Raw genomic sequence first — 13672 nt, 5'->3', positions numbered from 1 at the left:
GTTTGTGTCCCACCCAGGTGAAGCTGTGGTACGACAAAGTGGGCCATCAGCTAATCGTCAACGTGCTGCAGGCTGTAGAGCTTCCTGTCCGGCATGACGGGCGGCCCAGGAGCCCCTACGTCAAAATGTACTTCCTCCCTGACCGCAGGTATGCCAACCTTCACAGGTAGTCCCAGAGATCAGAATTATTAAAATGCTTGGTTGTCTGATTGGGATGAATTTAGATCAGTCAGAACCAACATCACCAACAGGTTTCTGAAGTCTGAATTTAATGCTTGCTTGCCATAGTTTCCAGTTGATTGGAGCCATAAAACCCAAATTGGAAGAAGTCAATCTGGGACAAACAAGCAGCAACCACAGCTGGCTCTGAGAGATTGATAGCCCCCTTTAACCCAAACCAATCTGATGCTATCTGTGCTGTGTAACACAGTGACAAGAGCAAACGTAGGACAAAAACAGTGAAGAAGACCTGCGAGCCCAAGTGGAACCAGACGTTCGTCTACACTCATGTCCATCGTAGGGATTTCCGCAACCACATGCTGGAGCTGACTATATGGGACCAACCCCGGTCACCAGAGGAGGACAGCACCTTTATGGGAGAGGTACCACGAACACACACACACACACACACACACACACACACACACACACACACACACACACACACACACACACACACACACACACACACACACACACACTAACAACAAAGTCCTTTCCACTTGTTCTAAATACAGCATCTCAGTGGTGATTGTGAGTCTGGGTCATGGTGGTCACCATTTGATGAATTGTTCCAGAATCAGCTTGAAGCTAATTTTCATCTGCAGTCCCTTGACAGGTCACAATTAAAACATACACACACTGACAGAACAGCACTGAACGAACTAGACAAACAGGACTCATAATTATACACATATGCCCATATGTCAGTAACAAGTGTGTGTTAGATAACCATCCCTAGATAACAATTTAATTATCATGTTATTTCATGATATCACACATTGTTCTCTCATGATCACAACTCATCAACAAACATCGTCGTGGAGCTGTTTCTCTCAGAATCAGACGAAAAAAGGAACATATAAATATGCAAGACAGTAAAGTCATGAGGAGGTCTACATCACATGTTCTAATGTAAGACCTGTAAGTGTGTGCCCTGTTAACAGTTCAGTTATAAACCCGAGCTCACCACAGATCACCTGACTTGCATGCCTCCTGTTAGCCTGTAAGCTGAAGCTGATCATACTGGATGCAGTAGAGAAGGTTGGACCAGCGTCTCTAATTTAAGACTAGGTTGAAACCTTGTACAGTATATGACTGGTCTGTTTATGGTCCACGTGCTATATTGTGGCCAGACTGTTGCAAAGATAGTCAGTGGTAGTGTCTATAATGGGAATTGGTGGATACTAAATGCTAATTTATTTCTGTGCTGTTTTCTGTGGTGGTGCCAGTAGTTGTTAAGGTGTACTGAAGAAGCAGATCACATGACATGGTTAAGTTACGTTTGAGTCCAAAAATGCTATAAATGCAGTTCCAGGAGACATGCTTTACACTCATTAAGATGTTTGATTTGAAAGACAACTTATTCAAACTATCGGACATATCATCTGGTTCATTTCTAACTGTGGATGTCTCGGGTTTTTCTAAGACTCACTCTATAGTTGAGTTTGCCAGAGTGATTGTTATTTGGGGAGCTTTAACTGAGCACTCTCCCTCATGCCTCTTGGTTCATAGAGAGCTGTTTTCTCTCTACTCGGCTCAATGCTGGCCTGTTACAGTGCATAATTACTGTTTCCACTTCTCACAGCAGTAGGTTTTACATTGCTTTCCAGTTTCATTCCCTCATGGTGAATATCAGCTACTGTCTCTGTGCCATCTGTGTGTATATGATGTACTGTGATGTGCCACTGGGCTGTGACACATTGGTGAGGTGTGGACTGGTTATTGATTTCTCCTGAAGTGGGTGTATGTTGTATGTGTGTGAACTCAGTGGGGCATAGAATCTGGAGTTACAGTAGCAACTAACATTTATGCCTGTTTGTTTTTTTAAAAGCAACGGCCAATGGGGAAACTCAGTCAGTCAGTCAGTCAGTCAGTCAGTCAGTCAGTCAGTCAGTCAGTCAGGGACAGACTGTCATGTTTATAGGCCTGGGCCCTACTTTTCTGTGGTCCTGCCCAAAAAAATAAAAAAAATTGGCTAACAAATTGAGGTTTGACTGGGGGCTTCTTATTTACATTTAAGGGGCAACCCTAATTCCAGTAGTAGCAGGGAGCTGTTTTACATTGATCACAGTAAACCCACCTGCTCAGATTGAATAGCAAAGTTAGTGGAGCATTTCGAAGCTAAAGATCCAGATATAGACCAAAACAGAGTTAAAACCAGAGGGAATATTGGACTTAACACTTCTTTGATGCAAAACATGCATCACTTCTTCTGTGCCAGAATATGTTTGCACCAAACACCAGACAGCAGATGTTTAGAGCAGCGCACATAAAAACTTTCCTGATATATTTTCAGAGACAGCGTCCACTGTCTGTGTAGGCTCAATCAGCGCTCATGAACAGCAGCAAAACATTTCATTACTGTGTGGATTATGACTTGGGCAGATCCTGATAGAGCTGGAGACGGCCTTACTGGACGACAAGCCTCACTGGTATCCACTCCAAACCCATGATGTCTCATCCATACCGCTGCCCAGACCCTCCCCGTTCCTGCCCCGACGACACACACACACAGACACACCTGGCAAGAAGCTGCAGCGTAAGTCTGAGTCTGACAGTGGCCTTAAGTATATATATTTCTTTATAAGCTCTTTCATGTACTCTTATATCTGTGTGCGAGCGTGCATGCATGCATCACTGTATACGAGAGCAAGGATTGTGTGTGGTTTACTATCAAGGAGTAAAGTATATCAATGTAACTGTCTGTTTTCACTACCCTTCCCTAATACTGCATTTGTCCCTGGATATGTGCATGCGTATATATGTGTGTGGTGTATATACACATGTCTCTGTGTGTGTGTGTGTGCGTGTGTGTCTATGACTGTTTAGGTTCTCAGCGTGTAACAGAGCCTGAATTTGATGAGGGTACAGCAGTAGTGTCTAAAGGTGGGTGGGGATTGTTTACATTCAGTGTGTCCCACAAACTGTATTTTTATTTGTGGTGTTGTTTGGGGGGTTTTTTGGCTGGAACAGTTGTAAGTATTGGTTAAGAGCAAAGTTTGGGGTCAGTTTTCGTTTTTGCATGGACTACGTTTTATGCCAAAATGTGTTCCACAATCTAGTGCCGAAATGTATTCCACAGGCAACAAACAGGCCTTTCACTGGCAAGCAAAGGTCACACCAGCTGACAGAAACTAATGACTTTAGAAACTGTTAATGTTGGCTTAAAATGTAAACTGACCTTTCAGTCTTCATATATAGTCTTCATTTAGTCTTTCCTCTTTTCATGTGACCTGACAGTTATTTAAAAAATGTTAACATTCTCAGCAAATTACTTGAAATGGATCAAAAAATCCAAATGAAATATAAAAACATAGATTGCAATACATACTGTATGACATCACGATGGGCCGTGTATGGAGAATACTGTCATGTCATAGACTACGTGACTACATGACAGAAAGCATCCAGGCTCCATGCACCAGTCAGCTCAGGCAGGTTTCTGCCTCAGATAAGCTCTGAAATGGGGCTCATCTAAGTTTCAGTTTGAAGACATTCATTTCTTAATCATAAATTACTTCCATGTATGTTGAAACGCTCAGCTTTTTGTTTGTGTGTCTATTAGTGTACATCTATACACTGTAAATATCTGTGTCTGAGTGTGTGTCTGTGGGTTAGGGTTGGACTGGTATATGAATTTGTTGATATGGGCTATTTTAAGAATTAGATTGATTGATTACATGTTTCTCTCATGATAAGCCCTTAAGATGATCTACATTTTCATCACATGCCATTCAAGTATGGAAGGAAAAAGCATTTTCTTATTATTGTTATTGTTACAATAAATTACATATCAAAGTGAAAATGTAATCATCCTGTATTTCATTATAGATTGTCATGCTTGTCTCCTTTGTAATGGAGATAGTGATGGTCTGTTGGCTGTTTCAGACACTTTGTACCCTGGCTAGAAAATTCTGCTGGAAACACAGTATCAGCTCTATCAGTCGAACCCTACAACACTATGTGTCCGTGTTTCTTGTTAATGAGTCCCAAGTAGAAAAAAGCAGGACAGAAGGGATGGAAAAAATCCACCACATTACTTTGAACAACTTTTGTTTTAATTTCCATGCATGGTAGGAATAAATGAAAGACCTTGGTAGCACTTTGCAAAACAAAACTAATGGCCCACTGTTAGCTTTGTGGTGCTGTTCTCTTGGAAATGAAACCAGTGACCTTGGGACCACAACAAAGCTTGACACAGTCGCACAAATCCCTTCAAGGCTGATCAGTCTCTCTATTTATATTTTTGTCTTCACAGATAGTTCCGCTACACCACCAAAGAAAGTTTTTTTTTTGTTTTTTTTTACTACATCAGAAAATACAGGGCACAGTCATGAAAAATAGTCAGCTGCAGTCCTATTATTAGGCTAATCTTTAAATAGTCTGTATCCTTGAGTCACACTCTCCTGTTGTAGTTGCCGCACAGTATGTTCACTGCTCTCAGGCCCCATGCTGAGATGTTAGCATGAAAGTAGTAAACATGGTCTTGTTAGTTTGACATGCTAGGTTGATATCGGGTGTGATTTAGCTATTAGCATTATCTTGAGGTAATCCAAACCCATCGCAGAACAGGCAGACTCCACCAGTACAAAAAACATATGGAGAGATAAGTACTGAATATAAATGCACTGAATGATTATTGTTACCATAAATAGTATTTTGTTTTCATGAAACTCTTAGGAAATATAAATGTAACCACTTTGCTTAAATGAATTTGGGCATCTGGATGAAGATCATTCATATTATACAGTTCTGTGCTGTTTAGGAATGTGTCACTTCACTGTAGATCAGAGCTGTAAAGACTGACACTGACAATTACTAACTACACTTCTGAGCACTCATCCACATTTACTCATGTGTGTTTATATGCATGGCCATTCCCACCCAGCAGCGGATGGGCGTGGCAGGGAGAGGCAGCGGGAGTCCACGTCTACCCTGGAGGTGCCAGACCAGCAGAGGACACCCACCCATCACATACGTTCCCGTTCGGTCTCCCCGCACCGTGAGGAGCAGGGACGAATCCGGTCACGCCCACCCAACATTCCCGCCCAGAGGTGAAGGTTCAAAGATGAAACAAGATTTTATTTTTAAGGAGGAACATGATGATTTTTAACAGTTGCACTATTTTACGTGAATCAGTTTGAAGAGATCAAGACAGGGTCTACTCAAAGTGATGCTTGCACACATAATCCACCTCTTTGCTGCAGATTTCTATATTTGGCATCCTCCAAGTGGTCATATTATAGCCCACTATGGCCTATACGGGTATGGAAGGACATGCACAATTTAAAATCATTAACTCTAAGGCTTCAGAGGTGAGGTGAAGGCTGATGTGATGATGGATTCTAATAAAAGGCCGATGTCAGCCTGCTAAGAAGACATTGGTCACTTGTAAGAGCTGAAAGCAACACGGTAGAGCAGGAGAGGCGGAATGAGAGTTTGTTGGAAGCCAACAAACAGAGTCCATCTACTAATGAAATGTCTGTCTGATGCAGAACAGGCAGTGCTGCCAGCTCTGCTTTCACTGGCCGAGCCAAATAAGCCCCGCCAAGAGTCTGCTGCAACACCACCTGACCACGAACCTGACATAAATCTTCCTTCCTTCCTTCCTTCCTTCCTTCCTTCCTTCCTTCCTTCCTTCCTTCCTTCCTTCCTTCCTTTCAGGAGTCTGGATGATGAGCTTCCTCACACTCGTCGTTCTCGTTCTCCAACTCGCTACTACGACGCTGCCAGAGGTCGCCACCAGGAGGAGGAGTACCTGGATGACAGGTGTGTGTGTGTGTGTGTGTGTGTGTGTGTGTGTGTGTGTGTGTGTGCGTGCGTGTGTGTGTGTGTGTGTGTGTGTGTGTGTGTGTGTGTGTGTATGTGAACACCGCTTGTAATGTATCTAATTAGATTAAGTGTCATCAGAGTTGTTCCCAGTGTTTGTCACTGTTTGCTATTTTGTGTGTAACGCTGACCGCTTATTTGTGTGAACACTTGGCTTCAGACAGCAGATTTAATGTGAAAAACTGTGACTGCTCCAGAGATTCTGTTTTTCCTTGTAGGTGTGAGTGTCTGTCATGAGATTTGATCAAGCTTTACAGGTTAAATTCTTCTGTTTACCAGTGTCTTTTTTTGTTTTTCTGCCCTGTCTATCACTGAATTTACCTTTTTCATGGTTCTCTTTTCCTTGGGCCTCGAACCAAGTTTGGTGCAGTAGCTGTCCGTTGTCCTGTATAAAGTGACTTTAAGGCAGCGCTGAGTCGATACGGCTTTGGTTGTAAAAATCTGTGGCATTTCTGAGTATGTGCGTGCGTGTGTGTGACGTGCATAGCAATCAGCGACAGCTCCTCTTTCCTATTCACCCTCTTCTCCCTCTGCTCTTGTGGTTTTTTGACTGTTGTTGATTTCCTCATGTTTCATCCATCCCCATGGTAACCACAGTGAGGTCATCATGATGCACCAGTCAATGCGAGGCAAAAGTGCTGAGTGCCTCCACACCAGGTAAACTAGCCAATCATGACATATTGTTTACATTTGGGTTCTAGGTTGGTTGTAGTCTTATGTGCGCAGTGTTTTGTCGGATTCTCTGTCTATGCAGTCGTCTTTAAATAGTAGTTAAATCCATCACTGGTGCTGTTTAGAAAGAGATGAAAGAGTGAGAAAGTATCACACTCAAGTAGAGGCTCTTCTTCTTCTTTGCTGTAAAAGCAAAACAAGTGCTGTAAATGTAAATTGTGTGTCATTTAGAATATATACAGAAAGTAATAGTTACACAAAATGTTCTTCCAGTGTAATGTAAAAAAAGAGGAGTCAACACATATTAGTAGATGTAATATCGTGGACTAGACTTAATAGATAAGGCTGGAGATAATTTTTTTATTGTCAACAAATCCCATGAAATAATAATAATCTTGATACTTTGCCTGCCTTGCGTGTGCCTCTCAACCCAAGCCCTTTTTTTTGATTGAACAGTAAATCTTTAAAAACTGGTCAGGAATGTGTAGTTTCATTTTTAAAAATGGCAATAAATAAATATATAAATAAGTAAAGCTCACAGCTTGGCACTGTAGTTTTTAACAAACGTTCCTCTAACAGGAAAAAATTGTGTGTTGGGGACTATTTTCAGTTGTGGATTAATCCACATTTGACACTAGTGAGTATTTGGGCCTGCAGGACAGTGTATGAGGGACTGAGTCAAGTTAAACTACAGTGTCTGTGTTCATGGTAGTGAAGGAACTTGTCACCCGGTGCAACAGTGCAGCTCACTGATGTGTTTTTAATAGTTTGGACCAATGGAGCTCTATGGCACAGAGGGATAACATATACTCTATCAGGCTTTTGGACACACACACAATATTTGTTAGATAGATCAGTTCATAGTTGGTTTTGTTCTATTCATGGGATTTGCTGACACACTATGATCACTGACTTGCTATTTTACACAGAATTTTGGGTAATATGGACAATTAGAAAAGAAGCAGGTGGGGAATAAACAAGCAACGATGTTAACCGTCGTTAGAAATGAATGTGTTATTGGGGAAAATGAAATATATAAACAGATGGATCAGCTTGAGGACGGGGAGTCAGAGCGCTGGTTGTTTAGTCGTACTGCTCCCTCTCATCCACAAGAGGACACTACAGGACCATGCTTACATTCACACTGCGCTTCACTCTTATCCTGCTGCTGTTCTGCAACCCATCACCACCACCATCAGAATGGCTTTCCAGGGCTAGAGTCCTGTTCTTGTCTCTGCATGCTCATCCTGATACAGTTGAGATATCAGGACTTTTACTGTCATTTAACATTTGTGCATCACACGTGCTTTCATCGTCTCCACACAAGCCTCACATTGCTTTTTGAGCACAAAGCCAAAAAGAAGGTAAGTTACACGCTTAAGAACACATCTGTAGAAGCTTTTCCTTATACAACTATACCTCTCCGATTGAAACATAATAAGATGGTAACATTTTGTACTTTGTACACACATGGATGTGTTTGAGGTGGAAGGGTGTTTTTAAGCGTGTCAGCAGAGATGAGAGTTGGCTTGCGATGCTTGTGTGCCTGTCATGCAGCGCTGTAGTTCTACTCGCTTACCCTGCAGAAACTTACAAGCTTAGCCAGTGATTTTTGCAAGGAATGCACTGTTTAGAAACATGTCAGATGACAGTATGACGGCCGTGAAGACATAACTGACAGTCCTGAAACATGAAACTTGCATTGCTTTTCTAGTATAAATAAATATTTTGATGAGAAAATAGAATAAATCAGCTAGCGAGCCAAACCTCTTTGAACAACACATCTTCAAATAAGCTTAGTAACATACTACATAGCACATAAAATCACTGGATAAGTTGGCAACTTCTTTGACCTGTAAAACTTTCTGTCTGTTGTGCAACACACTTGTTTTTTTTCTCCTCTTCCACCCATTCCTCCCATTATCCGACTTGTGTCTGCTGCATGCATGCTAACATCAGGAGATCTACTAGGCGCAATAACACACTGCCACCTAAGATGCCACTTTTGTTCAACAAACACACAAACAGGTAAGTCCACAGTTAAGGGTTCAGTATGCTTCAAACAAACAAACTGTTTATACCTGGACGTTTTTATCCATTCTGTGCTCCTGTTTCAAATTTTTTCTTCAAACAATCTCTTCAGTGGTGCTTAGCATACAAACACGGGACTCTCCTGGATAAAGTAACAATCCAGAAGGATTATGTTGTGGCCAACAGTTTGAATTATTTCTGCATCATTTCTGAGAAATCATGTTTGTTTTTTTGTCAGCTGGCAGGGCTGACAGCTAAAAATACAATACCCATGAGCCTCTGCAGCCATTGCTATTGGGAAGAAACCAGTAAGAGTGGCAAATTAGAGCTGCAGCAAACTCAAACCCTTTTGTTGTTGTATTTGGGAACAAACAGCGATTTATACTGTAAGCTGAATTCTTCCAAAACTGACCCAGAATCCAAAAGTTAATTAAATTAAGCTTCAAAATGTATTCTAGTATTTTGCTTCTACACGTTGTTGCCAGTAAACAGTGTGTAGACAATTGTGAGCTTGATGATTGGATGTTTCTTTCTCAAATGCATCTCGGAAGTCGAGGTTTACTTCTACCGTAAAGTCAGGCAATTTGATAAGCCCTTTGGTTGAAGCATACTGAGGCCATTAGACATTCCGTGATGCCAGTGTGAATTTTTCTCAACCTGTGGAGATGAACATTATGATTTTATTGTAGCAGATCTTGATGATCTCTAATATTAGAGTTAAGATACCTGCCAAACTGTACGTATTGATAGTAGAATGACACACAAGCTTGTGATATGTACAAACCTGCGGACTTCCTTTTCTGTGAGTATTTCCACAGCAGCAGGGGCTTCACAGGTTTCTTTCCAATCTGAGCTTTCTTTCCTTGCAAAAATGCATGCTTGTTTTTGAAACTTTCATCTTGTGACTAGTTCAACGCTGCCTGCATGTCGAAAGATAAGCTCTTATGTGGGATCGCACACGGTCATGGCAACGCGCTGCTCCATCACACACTGCATTGCAATGTTCAAAGATGAGGTGACAGTTAGGTAAGACACACACATACATGCGTGCAGATTATGATTAATGGTTAAACAAAGGAGCGTAAGATGCACCAGGTTGGCAGAATAGTGCAGGGAGCATTCCATCATTTGCCATGACAGTCAAAAAAAACCTTTCCACCCTACCCCATCTTCATGACAACCATGACAATTTACAGACACTCCCATCCTTACACCAGCCAGCCAGTCATGGTTTAATTCTCAGATTAGCATTATGATTTTTGGAATCTAACCAGAGTTTCTTTTAAAGCATTTTTTCTGTTTGTCCATTGTTTTTCTCTTTGTGTTTGTTTCTGTCCTCTCCTCCTGTCTCCTCCTCCATTGGATGGCATGTTGTGCTGTGGTGCCTCTAGTGATCTGCAGCCCTCTCTGGCCAGGGTTAGGAGCGCTAGCGCCAACTGTCTGACTCCAGACAATCATGCCCCCTCACCAGAGACTGAAAGGTACCAGCCTCTGTCCACCACCCCTCCTGTAGTGCTCCAGTAGTCTCTTATCTTCTACGTTTCCTAGTCTTTGCAGTTCTTTTCACTCTGAATTGTCCTACACTCGCTGGAGATAAAGCTTCCCTCCTCTTCACTCTACCCAGATCACTATACACCACTCTACTCTTTCAATCTGCTGATACACCCAACAGCTCCTGTGTTTCGCCACAGTCCACAAGTTGTATATGAAGGTGCAGCGATTCTGTAAAACTGACCGTATGTCATCCATTAACAAGTATCAGTAGTGGGACTTTTATTTGTTCAATTATAGAATTGTTTTACCCTGGAAACATTTTGCCAAATTTCATCTTATTGATCTAGACACCTTCATGAACCCATGAATATGATGCAAGTGCGATTGGCATCCTGAGAACCAAATCACTGCACCTTTTCATGTATACCTTACCATCTTACCTTTACTGTATCTAAAGATGAATCACTTCACCAACCCGCCTACTTTCTTCAACCTGCAGTTTTCATCTCATTTGTTTGCCTCACTTCTTTGTAAAACCAGCATAACCTTTTGTCACCAAAGTCTGTTTATACATTGAATCACGAGACCAGCTGTTCCGCTTCATCCAAACAGATTTCTGGCACCAGAGCTGCTTTCTTGGTCAACCATCACCGACAATTTAATCAAAATACCTTGAAGGATATGTTCAAATTTATTCACGTATATTTTATCACCAAACGTTGGCCTGCTTACATGGCATATGTATGTTGAGAGATTGTGGGTCAATGTAATCATTGGAAGGATGCTGCTGATTGCTTCCCACTCAAGAAGAAAACAAAAATTTTGTACTGGAAAGATTATAACTTCCAAAGATATTTTCCTCAGGAGTTAGTGAACACCAAACCGGAGCTAAAAACGGGTGGTCTATTGAACCTTTATTTTTTGGGTGGCCGGAAACACAGCTCCAAATTTCTAATGTTGTTCCATGTCTGCTGGAAACATACAGCATATAAGTAAATGATTGCTAACAAGGTCGGGTTTATTTCAGTGTTGTTCATAGAGCTTGTTCAACTTCCCCCAAGTGGCCAAAAAATACTTCAGCCACAGCCGTGGCAGGAACAAAGCGTCTCAGGCAGCTTTTTGCTTGTGCATTCCTAAGAATGGAAGTGCAAGGCTTTCTGATTTTGTAATGGCTTTTTGATTTGATCATATGGGTGATATATTTTGTATGTGTACACATAGAAAATCTTTGTCCCATTCCCTGCCCCGGAGACGTCCGGCAAGTCCCAGGATTCTTATCCAACATGCTTCCCCAGAAGATGACAGGTACCCTTTTGTGGACCCCAACCGCTTCCTCTCAGAGCTTGACTTATGCCTTAAAATCTGATGCCGTTATGATGTAAGCTCAAAGACCCAAAGATTTTTGTTCGATTATAATAAAAGAAGAAAGGTCTTTTTCAAGGCATATCACCACCCAACATGTCACTAACTTTTTTTTTCAGTAATGTAACACATCCTCGCAGACCTGACTGAAATCCTCGGGGTTCAGTCGGGTCTTATTGGGTTCGGGCAGATGTCAAGCTCTACCTCATATTTGCAGCTGACAGTTTCTTTGCTGAGTTCTGATATTTCTGTGACGAGCTGGTAGTGAATTTGCAACCTAAGCTATTCCAACTTTTCCTATTCTGATAGAAGTGTAGTGAGTCACTTTATCTTGTCTCTTTTAAACAAGTATAATTTAACTTATTTTAGCCAAATTTAATACAACAAATTTTAAAATTCCATTAAGAAAACTTTGGTAAATCAGCTTATTTGTTTCCTTGCTAAGAGTTAGATTAAAAGGTCCATACGACTCTCATATTTGTCCATTAAATAGGAAGTAACAACAAGGAGACAGTTAGCTTAGCTTAGCATAAAGACTGAAGTCTTTATGGGGGAAACAGCTAGCCTGGCTCCGTCAAAAGGTATGCATTAACAAACAAGGCATAACATGTTAATTAGTGAGCTTTAGAGGTGTTTGTTGGGGGATTGTGTTACCTGGAGTGTAGCCAGATGAGCTGTTTCCTCATATTTTAAGTCTTTATGCTAGGCTTTGCTAATGTCACCTGACTTTACTTTAACAGACAGGTATGAGAGTGGTATCAATCCTTCCCTGACACTCTTTACAAAAAATCAAGTAAGCATATTTCCCAATATGTTGAACTATTACTTCAATCTTGCTTCTGACTGAAATTGTTATTTTCTTGAAGGGTTCACAGTATTTTAACAGATACAAGATAAAATGACAAGCTATTCTTGTCACTTTTTGCAATTGAGCTTCCAATTGCTAACCCTAAACTCCTGGTTTGCGGTCAGTGAGCTGGACACAGTGAGAGTGAACATGATATACAATTTGGAACTTGTCAAAATAAAGGTCAGGATGTGCCATATGCACAGACAAGTTCTGCATTGTTTCATACTTTGTCACTCACATTGTGTAAAGGGTTGCTTGTTGGTGGTGTTTATCTGGTTTGCAATTTTTTGCGATAGTTGTAGCCATAGTTTTCGTTCCTGGTTGTTGTTGTTTTTGCCGTAGTTTTGTCCTGTTGCTTTTCCAGCCTTCCTTCATGGTTTCCAGTGGCCAGTTTGTGCTCCTCTGAACTTATGGTAGTTTGTAGTGGATATGGTGTGACATCTTGCCTTGTTGAGTTTGCCTCATGCAGTCTTTCCAAGTGTACTTTTTGTTCTGGGAATTGCATCTGCAGCTTCTGTGTGCTCGCCTTCTCTTCTCAGTCTTAAAGCAGTCTCTCTTTTTCAAGGCCTAGTGCTCAGCAATGACTTAAAATTCATGATGTTCATAATTCATATTAGAAGTGTGACTGTGTATGTTCGTGTGTGTGTGTGTGTGTGTGTGTGTGTGCGTGCGTGTGTGTGTGTGTGCGTGTGCGTGTGCGTGTGTGTGTGTGTGTGTGTGTGTGTGTGTGTGTGTGTGTGTGTGCGTGTGTGTGTGCGTGTGTGTGTGTGTGTGTGTGTGTGTGTGTGTGTGGTGGTACATGTATCATCCTTGTCATCTTCCTGTCCATGAATGGAGAATATGGATGCTGCTTCCTACTCAAGAGACTTTAATTCACCTCAGTACAAAGAAGAGGTACACACACTTACATGTATATACACACACTCACTCACACACAGACACACACAGGCACAGTTACAGATGAAGCATGAGTGTGTGACACCCGTTATTCATATCACCATCATACCATCCATCACAGCATGCCTCCTATTTCCTGTTTTCCAGATCATAAACTTATAAGGCCAATGACAGCCCGCTGACAGAGTCAGACTCTAAATGATGTATCCTCCGTCATGCTCTCTTCCATCCTCTCATCCTCTCATCCATCCATCTTTTTTTCTTTTGTGTATTGTTCCCTTTGCTCATCCGCATTCTCCAGGCAGCCTCGGACCC

General features: G+C 41.6%; 1 protein-coding gene across 30 annotated transcripts in view; it reads left to right on the top strand.

Moving 5' to 3' along the window:
* rims1a (regulating synaptic membrane exocytosis 1a) overlaps positions 1 to 13672 on the top strand; it is a 92061-nt gene that overhangs the window by 64141 nt on the left and 14248 nt on the right. For 9 of the 30 annotated variants that reach the window (XM_070977742.1, XM_070977736.1, XM_070977737.1 and 6 more), the window contains 10 exons: positions 18 to 148; positions 431 to 602; positions 2608 to 2761; positions 3052 to 3108; positions 5111 to 5276; positions 5887 to 5991; positions 6649 to 6708; positions 8683 to 8751; positions 10146 to 10235; positions 11470 to 11553. In XM_070977742.1, coding sequence (XP_070833843.1) covers positions 18 to 148; positions 431 to 602; positions 2608 to 2761; positions 3052 to 3108; positions 5111 to 5276; positions 5887 to 5991; positions 6649 to 6708; positions 8683 to 8751; positions 10146 to 10235; positions 11470 to 11553 — 1088 coding nt within the window. The remainder of the gene's footprint in view (positions 1 to 17; positions 149 to 430; positions 603 to 2607; positions 2762 to 3051; positions 3109 to 5110; positions 5277 to 5886; positions 5992 to 6648; positions 6709 to 8682; positions 8752 to 10145; positions 10236 to 11469; positions 11554 to 13672) is intronic. The other 21 variants (XM_070977764.1, XM_070977751.1, XM_070977760.1 and 18 more) reach the window with 9 other exon arrangements.

This window comes from Chaetodon trifascialis, chromosome 13, assembly GCF_039877785.1.
Source record: "Chaetodon trifascialis isolate fChaTrf1 chromosome 13, fChaTrf1.hap1, whole genome shotgun sequence".
Lineage (NCBI taxonomy): Eukaryota > Metazoa > Chordata > Actinopteri > Chaetodontiformes > Chaetodontidae > Chaetodon > Chaetodon trifascialis.
Note: the sequence above shows the minus strand (reverse complement) of the source record. Positions and strands in the feature narration are given on the sequence as shown.